Source organism: Oncorhynchus masou, chromosome 1, assembly GCF_036934945.1.
Source record: "Oncorhynchus masou masou isolate Uvic2021 chromosome 1, UVic_Omas_1.1, whole genome shotgun sequence".
NCBI lineage: Eukaryota > Metazoa > Chordata > Actinopteri > Salmoniformes > Salmonidae > Oncorhynchus > Oncorhynchus masou.
In genome coordinates, this window is record NC_088212.1 from 34,710,939 (window position 1) to 34,732,219 (window position 21,281).

The 21,281-nt window shown below is 42.0% G+C and overlaps 2 protein-coding genes across 2 annotated transcripts in view; both read left to right on the forward strand.

The window, feature by feature from the left end:
- Window positions 1-14,415, forward strand: part of LOC135542848 (histone-lysine N-methyltransferase NSD3-like) — a 38,105-nt gene extending 23,690 nt beyond the window's left edge. The window contains 2 exon segments of the mRNA XM_064970036.1: window positions 4,855-5,059; window positions 5,152-14,415. Coding sequence (XP_064826108.1) covers window positions 4,855-5,059; window positions 5,152-5,432 — 486 coding nt within the window. The 3' untranslated portion in view covers window positions 5,433-14,415.
- Window positions 14,416-14,661: 246 nt separating this feature from the next.
- On the forward strand, window positions 14,662-20,867 carry LOC135542864 (phospholipid phosphatase 5-like). The gene is made up of 8 exons (XM_064970037.1): window positions 14,662-14,975; window positions 15,440-15,573; window positions 15,683-15,791; window positions 16,030-16,120; window positions 16,224-16,287; window positions 18,057-18,181; window positions 18,467-18,637; window positions 18,770-20,867. Exons 2-8 carry the CDS (start codon window positions 15,470-15,472, stop codon window positions 18,937-18,939), a joined length of 834 nt encoding a protein of 277 aa, XP_064826109.1. The 5' UTR covers window positions 14,662-14,975; window positions 15,440-15,469; the 3' UTR covers window positions 18,940-20,867.
- Window positions 20,868-21,281: the final 414 nt, after the last annotated feature.

Consider the following 21,281-nt stretch of genomic DNA (forward strand, 5'->3'; position numbering starts at 1 on the left):
CGAACAGCAAAAGCACTAGCCTATGTCAATCTACTCATAGTACAAACGTTGACCTATTCTGTGCGAGAAATAAATATACCAAACATAGTCTGGGACAGTTGTGGAATGTGACATCAAAAAATTAATTAAACCACAAGAATTAAAAAAAAACGTTCTTACTCAATGTGGCTGATGCAATAGATAAGAACGTTTAGCTTAAAATGTTGATAAACTAGGCTATTTCTGCACAGTTATAAGCACAGCAATGCGCACACGGCAGTAGACTATAATTGCTAATGGGAAAACACCATTATTAAAAGTGACCGCAAATGTGATTATGCATGTAATGCTTTTATTATAAAGGTGAATTTTTTAAATGAAAATTATCTTCCCCAAACTTGATATTCACACTCTGCTTATTTATGTCAGTTAGGCTCTACACCTCTTGCCAAGCGGATTAATGTGCTTAATTTTAAGAAGTTATTTGGCCACTTTAGTTGTGACCCTGGGCGGCAGGTAGCCTAGTGATTAGAGCGTTGGACTAGTAACCGAAAGGTTGCAAGATCAAATTCTGAGCTGACAAGGTAAAATTCTGTCGTTCTGCCCCTGAACAAGGCAGTTGACCCACTGTTCCTAGGCCGTCATTGACAATAACAATTTGTTCTTTTATCTGACTTGCCAAGTTAAATAAAGGTAATTATTTATTTTTTTAAATATGATTTGGGGGAAAAAGGCGTTTCTTGCCTCACGCTGGGCTTCATTCACAAGTGATAATATATCATTCACAGGTGATAGGCTAATATTGTCACCCATCAGACTATTCTTGATTTAATCTCGTCTTTACATATACTAAATAATATGTGTGTGAAATTAGTTTTGATTTAAAATGGACCATTATCACGAAAACAAGGGCAAGGGAAAAAATACATGTAATCTATGCACTTAAATAGTGAATGGATGACACTTTCCCCGTGGTTCATCTTCATGCCAGCCAGGTAGGTTATACTCCTGTTGTAAAGCGAAGCAATGTGCTTAATATTAGGAAAGTTGAGAAATAAATATAATAGGCCTAGCCTATAGAAAGCTGATCGAATCCTACTCTTTTTAATAGAGCCTATTAATCTGTTTTCTCAAACAATTGCATAGTTAGCACGTTTGGTAGGCTACTAATGATCAGCAGCAGCATCAGAGCTAGCAGAAGCCTAATTACCATGACTAAAGGTCATGGACGAAAGGAATTTGACTGCCATCATGACTCGTGACCGCCTGTGTGGTGGTAACATGGTCACTGCAACAGCCCTAGGTAATACCAGCGCACTCATGTAGGAGAGTGCACTTTTTGTAAAACACAAATGGCCAGTGGTATTGTGGAGGCTATATGCAGGAATAAACTGTATAAGCACTTTTTTCAGTGGGCATTGCGTATACTCACTCCTTGATCCCTACTGATGCGTATCAAAGTAATGCAGTGGAGGTATACGACTTATCAATTATGTAGTACAATAGGGAAATCATGCACAGAGTAGCCTACACAATAACAAAGGCTGCACACATCCTAGTTTCAGCAGAATATCATCTGCAGGCAGCAAGAGTGTGCAGCTCTCAGCTGGTTTTGGCGTGGAGCAGCTCACAGAGCAATGACATCAGTAGCCGGTAGGGTAGGAAAGACGTTTCAACTTATATCTACCAGTAAATGCTAACTAAGGCAACAATGGGGATGCAAACCAGGTATTGAACAAGTTTAGTCCAAAGTGTTGGTTAATAGGCTATTTGTGATGCGCAATTGTCATCATGCTCAGTTTGCATCAGGGGCATAGACACGGATGGGCCTGGGTGGACTGGGGGCAACCCACTGGGAAACCAGGCCCTGACAGGCCCACCCAATCAGATTGATGTGATGTAAGCATTGTTGTGGACTTAGACAATCATTATTTCTTTCTATTAAAAAAAATGTGATTTTTGAGAGTGAAAATCAATAGGAAAACTCTTCTTTTTTTAACAGGATTTTTCACAGGGTGCCTTTCCTTTGCTGGGCGGGCCATTTGGAAACTTTTGAGCAACATTTTTGTACACCCACTTCTCCAGGCCACACCACACCACTGCATAGGGCCGATGAAAAGACAGCAGTCACATACAGCATAATGTTAAAGGATAAGCAGTCCATAAACTCGGACATAATAAGCCAGTATGTCCCAATCATAAGAATACAGAAAAACAGCCATTGACCATTTCCCAATCAAAATGTAGAAATATTACTTTCCGTTGCAAAATATATTTCACCTTTAGCACACAAAGTAACCTGTGACCTAAAGTTGAAAGTGGAACTGACAACATTTTAACTACTTTGTTTGTTTCATATCTGCAATCATAATATCAGTAAAAAATATCAAATTACCAGTAAATGCTACAATGCCAACTTTATAAGAGATTTTAAAAATAGATTATATTTGACTCAACATTCCATGTTGACAGAATAGATGGATGCAGTTTCAATGACTCAATATTCTGGACATAAACTAAGTAACTAAGGCTAGAAATGTCAATACAATAAAACTAGCAAGAGCAATGATCACAAGTCAGTCATAATGTGGCTAATAGGCTAGCGTATCTATTTATGTAGCAAGCTAAAAACACGGAGCCTAACGTTAGCTAAATAACTAGGAAGCTGCTAGGAGGATGTCATATCTTGCCATTGGAGGAGTAGGTGAGTGACCGACTTTTTCCCCTCAAATAGTTTTTCTGTGTCTATAGCTAGAGATGTCATTTGGTTAGTTAGCAAGAACTTGAACGACTGTTATCCAGTTAGCCTGAGTGAATTTGCGAACGCAAGAGATATGCTATCTACTCCGATTTCAGAACACCTGATTTAATTTACTAACATGCAACATCTGCTGAATATGGTTTCAATAAACGTAGGCAAAAAAAGTTATGGCCAAGAATGCTCTAGATAACATGTAAACAGCCTAACCAGCTCTGCTATGGCAAGTAAAATCATCAGTGAGGTGTTCTCTCATTTGTGTCTGGAAGTAGCTAGCTAGCTAACTTTAGCCAGTTAGCTTAGGTGCTTGGTTGGGACAATCATGCATTGGCAGGCAAGCTGCAGAAAGACGAGGAGGCTACCATTCCCCTTCGTTTCAGTGCAATTTTGACGGCCAACTAGATATAAAAGTTTATCGTCTTTTCCTTCATTAGATTTCATGTCATCTTGCTCTGGCAAGCATTAGTTGTTGACCATGTTATTTATGTGCATAACTGAGGGAGAGAACCTACCTTTTTTCATGGTTGCTTGATCCATAGGACTGTAAAGTTCTGAAATGTAAGATGACTCCTGTGATTGGTGGAGTGCTGGATAGATGGTTGTCCTTATGGAAGGTTCTCCCATCTCCACAGAGGAACTCTGGAGCTCTGTTAGAGTGACCATCAGGTTCTTGATCACCTCCCTGACCAAGGCCCTTCTCTCCTGATTGCTCAGTTTGGCTGGGCAGCCAGCTCTAGGAAGTGTCTTGGTGGTTCCAAACTTCTTCCATTTAATAATGATGGAGGCCACTGTGTTCTGGGGACCTTCAAATACTGGAGTTTGCTAAATATTTTCATAAATAATCTGATAAAACACACAGGCGAAAAATCAAGATGACTTACAAAGATGAGGAGGAGCAAGGGAGGGAGTGCGGTAATGTAGTATCCACAACTAAATAGTCATTGTGGTATCTGAAAAGACCGGTATCCCAAAAGCATGATGGTGTACTTACTATGTGCACATGCTAACAGAAAGGAACGGGGTGGGTATCTAGCTAAGTGTGTCATTATAGCAAAGTATTTATAAACATAAAATCTGATCTCTTAAAAGTTCAGCTAATCTCCGTTCTATTAACTATACAATAGGCCATCATTGATTTTTTTTCACATTTTATATTACCTCTTTCAAGGAGCTTTTCATTTTGATAGGGTTATTTTATCAAAAATCCTTTAGGCCTACCTACAGAAAAATACAAAAACTATTACGCATCCCTGCCCAGCCTGGCATGAGTGGCCCGAAGTGTGTTTAGCATCCCCAGTGGCTCTTCAAGTGAGGAGAGGATATTCTCCACTGCTGGTCTGCTCTCCAGTCACCATCGCATGACCCTGAAGCCACAGACTCTTGACGAACTCATGTTTCTAAAAAATGAATTCAAAGGCACTGTAGACTGAGCCTAATAAGGCATATTTAGTTCTAATTAAGTTACATCCTATATGTGCAGTTTTAATGATTTAATACATCATTTTGTTTAAATGCTGAGCTCTTAATGTCCCTATTTAGTGTTTGTTGTTCACTACGACATGTAGCCTATTTGAAATGACATTCACCTTTTCCTGTTTATTCAAATACTTTTCATTCAAATCATATGGTTTGGTTTCCATATGCTACTTCAAAACCAAATGGTAGTTTCAGGTAGTCACAAAAATAGATGGTGTTGGTTAAATGGTGATTTTAATGAATGGAGCTCATTTGGAGCTGCAATGTTTTCGTGCTTTAAGTGAGGAGAGGTTTTTAGCGGAGCGGTTGGAAAGGATGTTGAGCACCGGAAAGCACCACTCCATGAGTGATAAGCAGGATTGGGATGAGAGACTCACTTTTAGTTTATTTTCCTTTACATACTAAATGTATGAGTTTAACTCTGCAATATGATCATAATGATCACTGCTTTGTATTTATGTACCTTAAAAAAGATGTCAGCCCATAGGTGAATACAAACAAAATATGAAATTATATTAATTTCTATATTGTACCTTTTTAACCCCACGCCCCCATTATAACAAAACTAATAATAATAGTCACACAATAAAAAATTATCATCTGAGCCGATTGTTTTATGACATTGTTTTTCTGTCTGTCAGAGTGCAGTGGTGATGGAGAAGGAGGAGAAGGCGAGGAACGCTAAGCTGAAGCCCAAGAAGCGTAAGCTGCGACCGGAAGGGAGACGCACACATGAGTACTTCTGTTTCTGCTGCGGAGAGGGAGGGGAGCTGGTCATATGTGACAAGAAGGACTGTCCTAAAGCTTATCACCTGCTGTGTCTCAACCTCACCAAACCCCCATATGGTACGCTGTGGGGGTGTGTAGGGGTGGGTGTGTGTGGGGTGTATGTGTGTCTATACGTTAATAAACTTCTCTCTTTGTGTGTGTGTGTGTAGGTCGTTGGGAGTGCCCATGGCATGATTGCAGTGTGTGTGGTGTCCCAGCCTCATCCCTCTGTGACTTCTGCCCTCGCTCCTTCTGCCGGCAACATGAGGGGGGAGTTCTCACCCCCTCTACCCTGGAGGGTCGCCCCTGCTGCTCCAATCACAACCCCCTCAGCCCCCTGGGCTCCATTGCCAACCTCCCACATACTCACACACACCACCCTGGTACGGTCAGTATCAAAGAAGAGCCAGAGGACCCCGAGGAGGAGCCCAGCCAGCAGGACCGAGAGTAAAGCTGTCTCAAATCACACCCTTTTCCCTAAAATAGTGCACTAGAAATGGAGCACTATGCCTATGGGAAATAGGGTGTGATTAGAGATGTGCCATAAAGTGAAAGAGACCAGAACTGCAGCCAACAGTTACACCTGATATTCCCATGGGCTGGACAGAATGACTGACAGACCGAAGGACTGACAGGCGCAGACTTGGTGTGAGTAGTCAGTGGTTCTATGTCAGAGAGCGGAGCAGAGTTCCTCTATCTAAGGATATTGGGAGTGGAGGAGAGGGCAAGGGGAGATGGAGAGGTGTGTGCCGCACATCACCCCAAATAATCAGTGTTTGTTTCACCACTTCAGTGTGATTCTGTAATTTCTACAAGTATGGATTCTCAGTGTTATGTCATTGGTTACCGGCACTTTGAAGAACTCCGTGAGGGGGATGGAGAGGGGGTTTAAACCTTTTTCCAACATGCTGCTTTTCTCTTTGTTTACTTCCTGTGTACTGGGGTTGCAAGTGGCCCATTGCCAGGGGCTGCTTCACATTCCCAGAAGGCTTTGCTGTGTGTTGGTAAGCCAGCAGAGTCAGGCCCAACACTCCTACCACCCTCATCACTCCAGACATGATCCATCGATCCCTATCTGGCTCTCCTTTCACAACGAGAAGAAAATAGATTTGTGCAATTTTCAGGATCACACTATATTCCGACATTCCTTATACCTGTTTTTGATACACTTGTGAATATATATATAGTACCAGTCAAAGTTTGGAAACACCTATTCATCTAGTAAGTAATAAAGTTGAAACATATCAAAATATATTTTATATTTTATTCTTCAAAGTAGCCACCCTTTGCCTTGATGACAACTTTGCACACTCTTGGCATTCTCTCAACCAGCTTCATGAGGAATGCTTTTCCAACAGTCTTGAAGTAGTTCCCACATATGCTGAGCACTTGTTGGCTGCTTTTCTTTCACTATGAGGCCCAACTAACCCGAAACCATCTCAATTGGGTTGAGGTTGGGTGATTGTGGAGGCCAGGTCATCTGATGCAGCACTCCACCACTCTCCTTATTACACAGCCTGGAGATGTGTTGGGTGATTGTCCTGTTGAAAAACAAATAGTCCCAATAAGCGCAAACCAGATGGGATTGCGTATATCGCTGCAGAAGCACCATCACACCACCTCCTCCATGCTTCACGGTGGTAACCACACATGCGGTGATAATCCGTCCACCTACTCTGCGTCTCACGAAGACACACCGGTTGGAACCAAAAATCTCAAATTTGGACCCATTAGACCAAAGGACAGAATTCCACCGGTCTAATGTCCATTGGTCATGTTTCTTGGCCCAAGCAAACTTCTTCTTCTTATTGATGTCCTTTAGTAGTGATTTCTTTGCAGCAATTTTACCATGAATTCTTGATTCACACAGTCTTCTCTGAACAGTTGATGTTGAGATGTGCCTGTTACTTGAACTCTGTGAAGCATTTATTTGGGCTGCAATCTCTGAGGCTGGTAACTCTGGGTCTTCCTTTCCTGTGGCGGTCCTCATGAGAGCCAGTTTCATCGCTTGAGAGTTTTTGCGACTGCACTTGAAGAAACGTTCAAAGTTTGTCTTACATTTTCCGTTTTGACTGACCTTCATGTCTTAAAGTAATGATGGACTGTCGTTTCTCTTTGCTTATTTGAGTTGTTCTTGACATAATATGGACTTGGTCTTTCACGAGATGGGCTATCTTCTGTATACTACCTCGACCTTGTCACAACACAGCTGATTGTCTCAAACACATTAAGAAGGGAAAAATCCCACAAATTAACTTTTAACTAGGCATACCTGTTCATTGAAATGCATTCCAGGTGACTGCCTCATGAAGCTGGTTGAGAGAATGCAAAGGATGTGCAAAGCTGTCATCGAGGCAAAGGGTGGCTACTTTGTTGAATCTTAAATATAAAATATATTTTGATTTGTTTAACACTTTTTTGGATACTACATGAATCCATATGTGTTGTTCGTTTGATGTCTTCACTATTATTCTACAATGTAGAAAATAGTACAAATAAAGAAAAAACATTGTTTGAGTAGGTGTGTCGAAACCTTTGACTGGTACTGGTGCCTTCAGAAAGTATTCACACCCCTTGAATTATTCCACATTTTGTTGTTACTGCCTGAATTCAACATTGATTTTTTTTTCTCAACTTACACACAATAATCCATAATGACAAAGGGTAAACATGTTTTAGAAATTTCTGCACCTTGATTGTAAATGAAATTAACGTAATTATTCACACCCCTGAGTCAATACATGTTAGAATCACCTTTGGCTGCGATTACAGCTGTGAGTCTTTCTGTGTAAGTCTCTGAGAGCTTTGCACACCTAGATTGTTCAGTTTTTTCCCCATTTATTATTTTCAGAATTCTTCAAGCTCTGTCATATTTGGTAGATCATTGCTAAGCAACCATTTTCATGTCTTCAATAGATTTTCAAGCAGATTTTAAGTAAAAACTGTGACTCGGCCACTCAGGAACATTCACTGTCTTGGTTAGGAACTGCAGTGTAGATTTGGCCTTGTTTTTTAAGTTATTGTCCTGCTCAAAGGTGAATTAATCTCCCAGTGTCTGGTGGAAAGCAGACTGAACCAGTTTTACTCTGGGATTGTGCCTGTGCTTACCTCCATTCCGATAATTTTTTATTCTGAAAAACTCACCTGACCTTAATGATGACAAGCATACCCATTACATGATACAGCCACCACTATGCTTGAAAATATTGAGTAGTACTCCGTAATGTGTTGTGTTGGATTTGCCCCAAACACAACTTTTTATTCAGGACAAAAATATATATTGATTTTCCACAATTTTTGTAGTTTTACTTTAGTGCCTTATTGTAAACATGATTTTTATTCTGTACAGGCTTACTTCTTTTCACTCTGTCAATTATGTTAGTATTGTGGAGTAACTACAATGTTGTTGATCCATCCTCAGTTCTCTCCTATTACAGCCATTTAACTCTGTAACTGTTTTAAAGTCATCCCAGAGCGGTCCGGACGCCTGTATCTTTGTAGTGACTGGGTGTATTGATACATCATCCAAAGAGTAGTTAATAACTTCACCATGCTCAAATGTTTACTTACCCATCTACCAATAGGTGCCCCTCTTTGAGAGGCATTGGAAAACCGCCCTGGTCTTTGTGGTTGAATCTGTGTTTGAAATTCACAGCTCGACTGTTGGACCTTACAGCTTATGTGTGGGTTACAGAGATGAGGTTAACACTATTATTGCACACAGAGTGAGTCCATGCAACTTATCGTGACTTGTTAAGCAAATGTTTACTCCTTAACTTATCTAGGCTTGCCATAAGAAAGGTTTTGAATACTTATTGACTCATGGCATTTCAGCTTTTCATTTGAATTAATTAGTAAAATGTTTGAAAACATGATTCCACTTTGACATTATGTGGTATTGTGTGGAGGCCAGTGACAAAAAAATCTAAATTTTATCCATTTCAAATTCAGGATGTAACATAACAAAATGTGGAAAAAGTCAACGGGTGTGAATACTTTCTGAAGGCAGTTTGTGTGTGTGTGTATATATATATGTATATATATATATATTTGATTTTTTATTGTATATATATTATATATAATATATATGCTGAACAAAAATATGAACGCAACAGTTTCAAAGATTTTTCTAAGTTACAGTTCATATAAGGAATACATTCATTAGGCCCTAATCCATGGATTTCACTGGGAATACAGATATGCATCTGTTGTTCAATAGATACCTTTAAAAAATTAAGATCGGGGCGTGGATCAGAAAACCAGTCAGTATCTGGTGTGACCTCATTTGCCTCATGCAACGCGGCATCTTCTTCGCATAGTTGATCAGGTTGTTGATTGGCTGTGCTAAGTTGCTGGATATTGCCGGAACTGGAACATGCTGTCGTACACGTCGATCCAGAGCCTCCCAAACATGCTCAATGGGTGACATGTCTGATGCGTATGCAGACCATTGAAGAACTGGGACATTTTCAGCTTCCAGAAATTGTGTACAGATTCTTGTGACATGAGGCCATGCATTATCGTGCTGAAACATGAGGTGATGACAGCGGATGAATGACACGCCAATGGGCCTCCAGGATTTTGGCACCGTATCTCTGTGCATTCACATTGCTATTGATTTAAAATGCAATTGTGTTTGTTGTCCTTAGTTTATGCCTGCTCATACCATAACCCCACCGCCACCATAGGGCGCTCTGTTCACAACGTTGACATCAGCAAACCACTCTCCCACACCACGCTGTCTGCCATCTGCCTGGTATAGGTGATACCGGGATTCATCCGTTTCGAGCACACTTCTCCAGCGTGCCAGTGGCCATCGAATGTGAGCATTTGCCCACTGAAGTCGGTTACGACACCAAACTGCAGTCACGTCAAGACCCTGGTGAGGATGACAAGCATGCAGATGAGCCCCCTTGAGACGGTTTTTGACAGTTTGTGCAGAAATGTTTTGGTTGTGCAAACCCAGTTTCACCAGCTGTCCGGGTGGCTGGTCCAAGATTAATCCGCAGGTGAAGAAGCCAGATGTGGAGGTCCTGGGCTGGCGTGGTTACACATGGTTTGTGGTTATGAGGCCGGTGGGACGTACTGCCAAATTCTCCAAAACGAAGTTGGAGCTGGCTTATGGTAGAGGAACATTAAATTATCTGGCAACAGCTTTGTTGGACATTTCTGCAGTCAGCATGCCGATTGCACGCTCCCTCAACTTGAGACATCTGTGGCATTGTTGTGACAACTGCACATTTTCGTGGCCTTTTATTGTCCCCAGCACAAGGTTTACCTGTGTAATGATCATGCTGTTTAATCAGCTTCTTGATATGCCACCCCTGTCATGTGGATGGATTATCTTGGCAAAGATTACATTTGTATTTTTGTTCAGTGTGTGTATGTAATAAATATATATGTATATATATATACACACACACACACACACACACACATTCACTAAATGGTCAGTTTTTTAGGTACACCAGCCCATTCACAAAAGTGGTTCACTCCTACAGATAGTGAGTCACATAACCATGGTTTTCTATATAAAGCAGGAAGACAGGCATTGAGACATTCAGTTACTGTTTGATTAAATGTTAAATGAGAAAAACGAGTGACCTAAGTGACTTTGAGTGTGGTATGATTGTCGGTACCAGGCAAGCCCGGTGCTAGTATCTCAGTAACGGCCGGCCTGGGCTTTTCACGCATGAGTGTCTAGGGTTTACCGAGAATGGTCCGACAAACAAAAAGCATCCAGTCAGCGGTAGTTCTCCGGACGATAAAACAGCTCGTAGATGAGAAGTCGCAGGAGAATGGCAAGAATCGTGCAAGCTAACAGGGGGGCCTCAAACAGGGAAAGAATGCAGTACAACAGTGGTGTGCAGAACGGCATCTCGGAACACACAAGTCGTTAATCCGGGTGGGCTATTGTAGCAGACGACCACACTGGGTTCCACTCCTATCAACTCAAAACAAGAATAAGTGGCTCCAGTGGCCACGCAATCAACAACACTGGACAATTTGAGGAGTGGAAAAAGATTGCCTGGTCCGAAGTGTCCCGGTTACTGTTGCATCATGCTGAGTCAAGATTTTGCATAAGCAGCATGAGTCCATGGCTCCATCCAGCCTGGTGTCAACGGTACAGGCTGGCGGTGTAATGGTGTGGGGAATGTTTTCCTGGAACATGTTAGGTCCTTTGATACCAATTGAGCAACGTTTCCATGCCTCAAAGAATTCAGGCTGTTCTGGAGGCAAAGGGGGTCCGATACGCTAGATGGGTGTACCTAATAAACTGGGGGTCCGATACGCTAGATGGGTGTACCTAATAAATTGGCCACTGTGTGTGTGTGTGTGTGTGTGTATACATACTCAGTGGCCAGTTTATATATATTTGTTCATGTTTACAAACAGATTATCTCACTTCATCTCGGTGAATGGTGTATTGTTTGGTTAGGTGTTTAGAATTGCACAGATCTCCTTGTGAACATAGTCCTTCTAATAAGGTGAATTATAAGGGCATATAGTGTAATGTATGACATCAATCATTACATTTAAGTTCCATTTGTCAGTTCCCCAGTCTCGCTCTCCATTGTGGACATAATTGGTTCATATTGTAAACCACAAGTGTTTAAGAGGAGGAGAGGGGAGGCATTCTCACTCTTCTATGACTGTCCCCCTTCACTGTCTATGGAAACAGACAGGAATGCATTTTTGGAGAGGAAGTTACATTTCATTCAAATTGAGAGGTTGAGCAGCATACTTTCTGGTGATTATATCCTCCTAGGATTTAGTGTTACACTTCATTAGATTAGTGAAGTGTTATATTATAACAAATATGGTCAAAGTCTGTTTGTACATGGTAATGCAGCCAGCCTTGAGGGACTAATTTCCCACATACTGACCTGAGAGAGAGGTGGCTGTTCATTGGCTCTGTGTGCAGTAATTTAAGTGATGCTGTGTGTACTGTACACGCAAATGTTATGTTTTAAATTGTTCTGCTAAACCTTTTTAAAGCACTTTCACAGTTTATTGCTACATACTTTTGGTAGGTCATAACATACATGTATGTAATACATGACATTGTACATGCTTGAAATGGATACCTCTTTTCTGTAGTAATGTAGGAATTTTCAACTGTTTTGTAACTTCTGGTATAGGTCCAACGACATGATCCAAATATCTTTGGGTCTGAAAACGTTCTCTCACACAAGTTACTCACGATCACATTTTCTGTTTGTTTTTTATCATAGTAGAACGACTAACGCCCTCATCTTAATTCAAGGTATTTAGTACATTCTGTATTTTGACCTGGTGGGTATTTATTTTCAACTTTTTGTATGTCTGTGTACATCTCCACAAATTGGTTTTGTATCAACATTAGGTTGTAGAGTACTTCGGTATCAGATAAGTAAAGAAAATGTACAGTGTTTTTAATCTCGTCCTCCTATGACAGATTTTTGAAATTATACTACACCCTTTATACTAGTTGATTGATGTATCAAAAACACCTATTGGAAAACCGCACCCACCCAAAGTATTAAGTAACAAGACTATAAAACAATAGGGAGCTTTAAAATGGATGATTCTGTATGTAGTTGTCGTTTACGTTTCATATATTTTCTATTAGTGTAATGGTACCGCTGTTTCATAACAGCTGCTCCTCATAGGCCAAGCTCTCTGTATTGTGACTCACTGTACTCCTGTTAACGCAGTTGAAAGCAATTGAACATTGTGATGTGAAGTAAACGAGCACTTAATTCAGCCTAAACTCACATGATCATGTTGAACCTAGAACAGTAGTCTGCTACTCTTGTCTGAGCCCGTGCTTTCTCTTCTCTGGAACATTACCCGTTTATGTATCCATGCCTTTTAAAAACCATAGCTCACAGAAAAATACACGTTTGTCAAATGTTTCCATAGCTCTTGTCGTCTTGTGTCAAACTGTGTCCACGTTCATGTCTCAACGAAATAGAATTAGATTGTGCCAATGTCTTACATTCATTTGGAATTGAAGCCTGTTGATTTCTCCTAATGCATATAGCAGGGTAAACACAATTGAATGGAATATAGACTCGGTTGCTCTCAAACCTGCCAAATGATAGTATTTTCTTTCGATAGGTGTTAGATTTAGATCATTTCAGTACTAGGCTGTGGTCCACACAGCACACGATCAGATAGGTGCATCAAGGCACTGTCATATTTTTAACAACCTTTTAAAACTTGAATTATATTTTGTTCTTTCATTTCATTATTTTTGTATTGTTTGGTACTACAGATCAATATGTTCACAAACATGAGTATTTTATTGATAACTGATTTGACATGGTAGATATCTATGATGGATATTAGGCCTATTCATGCTGAGCCACATCTCAGGTCATCTGGCTGTCTTGTCATGGTTTGTAACGAGTACCTAGTTTTTAAGCCTTCTCTAACCTTCAATTAGTGACCATTGTAAACTGGACCATTGTATGCTTACCCCAACACAAAAGCAATTTGTGCAGAACTATATCATTTTCACCCAAGACTGGATGCACCCCTTCCATTCTGAAAGGAAGGCAAATCAGAATCTGTTTTTCCAGTTGGGGACATATTTTGTATCCGTTTGTAATGCTCATTTGTTGTTCTGTTAAAAAACAAAAACACGTGGATTCTCTTAGGTCATTGTATTCTGATTTGATCCTCTATTGGTATTGCACAAAGATTATCCAGGCCAACCCATTAGCCTTCTTTTTTTTGCACCTGTTTTGAAACTTACTCACTTTATGCTAGTTGGACTTGAACACAACATTCAGCCTGTACAATGACCATATAGTTGTCATTCTGTTTGCCACAGACATTATAGATTTTAACCATGTTTTTAAATGATCCTCGCTGAAGAGGATGTCAAACAGTAGGGTTACAAAGACTGAGTTATCAAAGTATTTTCTTCCAACACAGACTTTGGAAGGGGCCCTTTCTGAATCATATGTTTCTGTTCCACACCTTCGTTATTTTTTATTTTGTGCAATACTATTTGTTAAATCTGTCATTACAGGTGATTGACATGCTCTCCCAGACATTAGGAAAAAGTGTTTTCAGAGCAACTAATTTCTCCAGTCATATAGTGAAACTGCTTTGGGGATTACGCCGGGGTCGTATCTATCAATGTTGCTTCAATTAAAAAGTGGATGAACACAGAGTTACCATATTGTTTTACTGTTCAGCAGTCATTATTGCATAATGTTAAGACTTGTACATAAATTGCATTGAACTTGCATAGGATAATGTTACTGTGGCGTGCTATTGCCTGTAAAATTCTGCTTCTAAATGTGTGTGTGACTGTGAGGATGCCGCTCTTTTGTACATGACTGTCTTTTTATTTTTTTCATTCTAAAGGAGGTTGAGTTGGAGCTGAGGAGTTCAGACATGCCTGAAGTTTGACTTAAATAAAGCTGTACTGTGTCTCAGTGGAAGTAATTTGTCAATCTCTTCATGGAAAATAGAATATCACTTTAAATTGACAGATTAAAATAATCGATAGTAATTGCATTTTTATTTATTTTTTTGTCAATGAGCCCAAAGACACTCTTGGGTCATAATAATCACATTTGTTATTTTACCATTTGCCCACTAGAGGTCGTCCCGTTATGTGACGTGGCATCGCACTTTATGCTGCGTTAAAGACAACTGGAAACTCGTGCAAAACGGGCTCCGACTGGGAAAAATCGTTTTGAATGGTCACCCAACTCGGAATTCCAAGTAGAAAACTCGGGCATCTTTGTAGATCGCCAACTTCCCGTTCTGAAGATCATTAAAGTCATGATTTGACCTCGTTTTTTCCCGAGTTCCCAGTTGTCTTGAAAGCGCCATTATACTTCGACACGACCGACAAAGCTTTCTCATCTGGGCATCTTTCTCGCTATACCGGTTTAGCGGATGGGTAAAGGATGATGATGGAGAGGCCCAGGTCACGGTAGCTAGTAGTGCGAGTATGCGGAGAAAGATTTAGTTAAACACCGAGTTTCAGGTTGGTCCTTCTGGTTTAGACCGCTGGAAATGCGGAAATGCCCCCAAATGTTATTCACAGATGTGTGGCAAGAGACAGATGATGTAGCTAGGCTAACGTTATTAGCAATAATATAAGATGTATCCAGCTATCTATACAAGAGCAGGGCACTGTTTTAAAATGAATAAATTATGAATAATTTGTTTAGGATATGCATTATACGATTTAGTTGGTCATTTTAAAGAGCACCACGAGGAAAGTGTATCCTATCAATTTATCGTGACGCTTGGTTCGATATGGAACAAGAAAGACTAGCATGCCTTCTCTCCTGTACCTGTTCTTGAACCAATCGATTTATTTTATTTGGTTCACACTGCCATCTGTCAACAAAGTCAGACTTAAATATTTGTTATACATTGTGTTTATACGTGTGTTAAATGTATTGTTTTGAACCCATGTTCTTTCTTCCCCCCCTTTCCTCCCAGTTTTGGAGAAGATTCTAGTGGATTTGCCAAATGATCTGTCTGGAGATTAACCTGATAAACAAGATGAAGAGGGGTTTGCTGCGTGGCTTACTGCCAGAGATGTCTATCCGACTGCTGCTTCTGGTTGTCTTCCTGTGAGTAATTCAAATTGAAACATGGCAATAGCATTGACAAATGTGTTCCTTATGGACTTGTCTGGTGTGCAACACAAATGAACTAAACTGTGTGTGTTATCTCCCTCAGTGTGACAGAGCAGCTTCCACCCTTTATTCGTGAGATCCAGGCAGAGGAGATGTGGCTGTATAGATTTCACAGAGTGGAGAATGACCATGTCCCCACCTCTCTCATGTTTGTGAGTACTGGTGTGTGTCATGGGGGAAGCACTGACTCAATTCACTGGAATCATGGAACATTGAATGTGAATATTTGTTCTGCTGGTAGTACTTTAGTTTACAGCACAGGATAATCTGGAGAGCAACAATAACTTGTTGCCATGTTATTACCAGGTACTCTTGTGCTTTAATGTAAAGTGCTACCATTCTGTCTTACTAATTCTATTGCTCTGGTACTGACCATGTCCCTCGTATCAGAGCGTGGCGTGTTTCACTCCATTCCTGGTGATCCTGCTTTTCACCTTTCTGAAGAGAGTTGAGAGAGGAGACGTGAGAGAGGCCTCGCTAGGTAAGGACTGACTGTAGAACTACACATGGTGTTTGGCCTCAGAGCAGCTGCACAGAGATGTGTGAGAGAAATACTGAGCCAGTTGTTTGCCTCTGTACCTCAGCGGTGACTCTGGCTCTGGTACTGAATGGAGTTTTCACCAACGCCATCAAGCTGGTCGTGGGCCGGTGAGTACTAGTCTGGAGTACTAGTTTGGAATACTAGTCTGGAAATGTACAGTTAGGGTTACATTGCTACAAGCTCAGTATTATGCTGGCTGAATGTGATGTAGTGTGTTCTGTGTGTGCTTCATGGCAGCTCAGTATTATGCTGACTGGATGTGATGTAGTGTGTTCTGTTTGTGCTTCAGGCCAGCTCAGTATTATGCTGACTGGATGTGATGTAGTGTGTTCTGTTTGTGATTCAGGCCAGCTCAGTATTATGCTGACTGGATGTGATGTAGTGTGTTCTGTTTGTGCTTCAGGCCAGCTCAGTATTATGCTGACTGGATGTGATGTAGTGTGTTCTGTGTGTGCTTCAGGCCAGCTCAGTATTATGCTGACTGGATGTGATGTAGTAGTGTGTTCTGTTTGTGCTTCAGGCCAGCTCATGTGATGTAGTGTGTTCTGTGTTATGCTGACTGGATGTGATGTAGTGTGTTCTGTGTGTGCTTCAGGCCAGCTCAGTATTATGCTGACTGGATGTGATGTAGTGTGTTCTGTGTGTGCTTCAGGGCAGCTCAGTATTATGCTGACTGGATGTGATGTAGTGTGTTCTGTGTGTGCTTCAGGGCAGCTCAGTATTATGCTGACTGGATGTGATGTAGTGTGTTCTGTTTGTGCTTCAGGCCAGCTCAGTATTATGCTGACTGGATGTGATGTAGTGTGGCCTTCAGGGCTCAGTATTATGCTGACTGGATGTGATGTAGTGTGTTCTGTTTGTGCTTCAGGCCAGCTCAGTATTATGCTGACTGGATGTGATGTAGTGTGTTCTGTGTGTGCTTCAGGCCAGCTCAGTATTATGCTGACTGGATGTGATGTAGTGTGTTCTGTGTGTGATTCAGGGCAGCTCAGTATTATGCTGACTGGATGTGATGTAGTGTGTTCTGTGTGTGCTTCAGGCCAGCTCAGTATTATGCTGACTGGATGTGATGTAGTGTGTTCTGTTTGTGCTTCAGGCCAGCTCAGTATTATGCTGACTGGATGTGATGTAGTGTGTTCTGTGTGTGCTTCAGGCCAGCTCAGTATTATGCTGACTGGATGTGATGTAGTGTGTTCTGTGTGTGCTTCAGGCCAGCTCAGTATTATGCTGACTGGATGTGATGTAGTGTGTTCTGTGTGTGCTTCAGGGCAGCTCAGTATTATGCTGACTGGATGTGATGTAGTGTGTTCTGTGTGTGCTTCAGGCCAGCTCAGTATTATGCTGACTGGATGTGATGTAGTGTGTTCTGTGGATGTGATGCTTCAGGCCAGCTCAGTATTATGCTGACTGGATGTGATGTAGTGTGTTCTGTGTGTGCTTCAGGCCAGCTCAGTATTATGCTGACTGGATGTGATGTAGTGTGTTCTGTTTGTGATTCAGGCCAGCTCAGTATTATGCTGACTGGATGTGATGTAGTGTTTTCTGGCCAGCTCAGTATTATGCTGACTGGATGTGATGTAGTGTGTTCTGGCCCAGCTCAGTATTATGCTGACTGGATGTGATGTAGTGTGTTCTGTGTGTGCTTCAGGCCAGCTCAGTATTATGCTGACTGGATGTGATGTAGTGTGTTCTGTTTGTGCTTCAGGCCAACTCAGTATTATGCTGACTGGATGTGATGTAGTGTGTTCTGTGTGTGCTTCAGGCCAGCTCAGTATTATGCTGACTGGATGTGATGTAGTGTGTTCTGTGTGTGCTTCAGGCCAGCTCAGTATTATGCTGACTGGATGTGATGTAGTGTGTTCTGTTTGTGCTTCAGGCCACGGCCAGACTTCTTCTACCGCTGTTTCCCAGACGGACAGATGAACCTGGAGATGCACTGCAGCGGCGACCCAGAAGTGGTCATGGAGGGCAGGAAGAGCTTTCCCAGTGGACACTCCTCCTGTAAGGCCCAATCTGATTGGCTAGTCCTCTTGCAAGAGCAGATCTGATTGGCTGTGAGACTACAGTGGGCTCGTTCAGATTAAAAGCTAATTAGGCTGGACCTGTGTGTGTGTGCAGTATATGTGTGTGGTAACTTTGATAAACAATGTTGTGTTTATTCAGGCACTGGCCTAAGCATTCTCATGTCAAGCCTTCTCATATCATTATGAATAAAACTGTTGATCCTACTTTGATACATGTGCCTGCCCCATCTCTGATCCCCTCTCTCCTCTCGTCTTGTCCAAGTTGCATTCACTGGACTGGGCTTCACAGCGCTGTATGTGGGGGGAAAGCTGCGGTGCTTTAATCTGGGGGGCCGGGGCAGGGCCTGGAGACTGTGTCTCTTCCTCGCTCCGCTCCTCCTAGCCTTCATGATCGCTCTCTCCAGGACCTGCGACTACAAACACCACTGGCAAGGTGAGAGGGCTCGCCATTAACCATGTTCACTTTGAAAAGCGCTATAAACATATAAGAAAATATTCTTCTAATCCATTATTGAGAGACGTGCTAAGATCTTTGTGTCACTTCCGTTGTCCCCTCTGTGTTTAGATGTGTTGGTGGGTTCTGGTCTGGGTCTGGTGTTCTCTTGGCTCTGCTACAGACAGCACTACCCCTCCCTCCAGGACCCTGACTGTCACCGGCCACTACGCCACAGCGAGACTGTTCCTGCTGTGCAGGAACGCAAGCTGGCCAACTCCAACTACATATTACCTCTATAGCTGGCCAACTACACATTACCCCTATAGCGCTACTCCAACTATATATTGGAATCCAATCAAATTGTATTTGACACACGCGCCGAATAAAACAGGTGTAGACCTTACAGTGAAATGCTTACTTACAAGCCCTTAACCAACAATGCAGTTTTAAGAAAAAAATGTGTTCAAGTATTTACTAAATAAACTGAAGTAAACAATACATAAATAAAAATGTAAAAAAATAAAATAGAAAAATAACAAATAATTAAAGATCAACAATAAAATAACAGTTACGAGGCTATATACAGGAGTAACCGGTACTGAGTCAATGTGCTGGGGCACAGGTTAGTCGAGTTAATTGAGGTAATATGTACATGTAGGTAGGGGGGTGGGCAGCGCACAATTGGCCCACTATTGGCCGGTGTAGGCCGTCGTTGTAAATAAGAATCTGTTCTTAACTTACTTGCCTAGTTTAATAAAGGTTAAATACATGTTGTTTTTTATTCAGGAATCTTATGGCTTGGGTGTAAAAGCTGTTAAGAACCCTTTTTTTTACCTAGACTTGGCGCTCCTGTACCGCTTGCCGTAAGGTAACAGAGAGAACAGTCTATGCCTATGGTGGCTGGAGACTTTGGAAATTTGTAGGGCCTTCCTCTGACACCGCCTGGTATAGAAGTCCTCGATGGCAGGCAGCTTAGCCCCAGTGATGTACTGGGCCGTACACACTACCCTCTGTAGTAACTTGCGGTCGGAGGCCGAGCAGTTGCCATACCAGGTGGTGATGCAACCAGTCAGGATACTCTCGATGGTGCAGCTGTATAACTTTTTGAGGATCTGGGGACCCATGCCAAATCTTGTCAGTCTCCTGAGGGGGAAAAGGTGTTGTCGTGCCCTCTTCACGACTGTCTTGGTGTGTTTGGACCATGACAGTTCGTTGGTGATGTAGCCACCAAGTAACTTGTAGCTCTCAACCTGCTCCACTACAGCCCAGTCGATGAGAATGGGGGTGTGCTTGGCCCTCTTTCTCCTGTGGTCCACGATCATCTCCTTTGTCTTGATCACGTTGAGGGAGAGGTTGTTATCCTGGCACCACGCTGTCTCATCGTTGTCAGTGATCAGGCCTACCACTGTTGTGTCGCCGGCAAACTTAATGATGGTGTTTGAGTCATGCTTGGACATGCAGTCATGGTTGAACAGGGAGTACAGGAGGGGACTGAGAACACACCCCTGAGGGCCCCCTTGTTGAGGATCAGCATGAGAGATGTATTGTTACCTACCCTTACCACCTGGGTCGGCCTGTCAGGAAGTCCAGGATCCAGTTACAGAGGGAGGTGTTTAGTCCCAGGGTCCTTCAGTTGGACAACTGAATAGGTATCCCCCTTTCCTCTTAGCTTAGTGATGAGCTTTGAGGGCACTGTGGTGTTGAACGCTGAGCTGTTGTCAACAAATAGCATTCTCACGTAGGTGTTCCTTTTATGTTGGTGGGAATGGGCTCCCGGGCTCCTGAGTAGCGCAGCGGTCTATGGCCATGCCAGGGCGGCAGGGTAACCTAGTGGTTAGAGCGTTGGACAAGTAACCGGAAGGTTGCAAGTTCAAACCCCCGAGCTGACAAGGTACAAATCTGTCGTTCTGCCCCTGAACAGGCAGTTAACCCACTGTTCCTAGGCCGTCATTGAAAATAAGAATTTGTTCTTAACTGACTTGCCCAGTTAAATAAAGGTTAAAACATTTTTTTTAAATCTCAGTGCTAGAGGCGTCACTACAGACCCTGGTTCGATTCCAGGCTATATCACAACCGGCCGTGATTGGAATCCCATAGGGTGCACAATTGGCCCAGCGTCGTTAGGGTTTATCCAGGGTAGGCCGTCAATGTAAATAAGAATTTGTTTGTAACTGACTTGCCTAGTTAAATAAAGGTTCAATAAAAAAAAGGACAATGTGAAGTGCAATAGAGATTGCGTCGTCTGTGGATCTGTTGGGGCGGTATGCAAATTGGAGTGGGTTTCTTGGATAATGGTGTTGATGTGAGCTGTGACCAGCATTTCAAAGCACTTTATGACTACAGATGTGAGTGCTACGGTTCGGTAGTCATTTAGGCAGGTTACCTTTGTGTTCTTTGGCACAGGGACTATGGTGGTCTGCTTGAAACATGTTGGTGTTACAGCTCAAATTGTACTATATACTAGCCCTATAGTGCAAATCCAACTACATACTACCCCTCTAGTGAAATACCATTTACATACTACCCCTGGAGTCTTTAACCTCAACTACATACTACCCCTTCATTCCGGGTTCTTTATATCAGGCCAAAATTTTAACCCTGAGTGGGGAAGAGAGGGACTGTAAATTTTTGAGCCCACCAG

Excerpts from the sequence above, each read along its gene's own strand:
- LOC135542864 (XM_064970037.1), top strand. The coding sequence starts at position 15,470 with ATGATCTGTCTGGAGATTAACCTGATAAACAAGATGAAGAGGGGTTTG. Across the intron at positions 15,792-16,029 it reads TCCCCACCTCTCTCATGTTT|AGCGTGGCGTGTTTCACTCC; the intron begins GTGAGTACTGGT and ends CCCTCGTATCAG. Across the intron at positions 18,182-18,466 it reads TCCCAGTGGACACTCCTCCT|TTGCATTCACTGGACTGGGC; the intron begins GTAAGGCCCAAT and ends GTCTTGTCCAAG.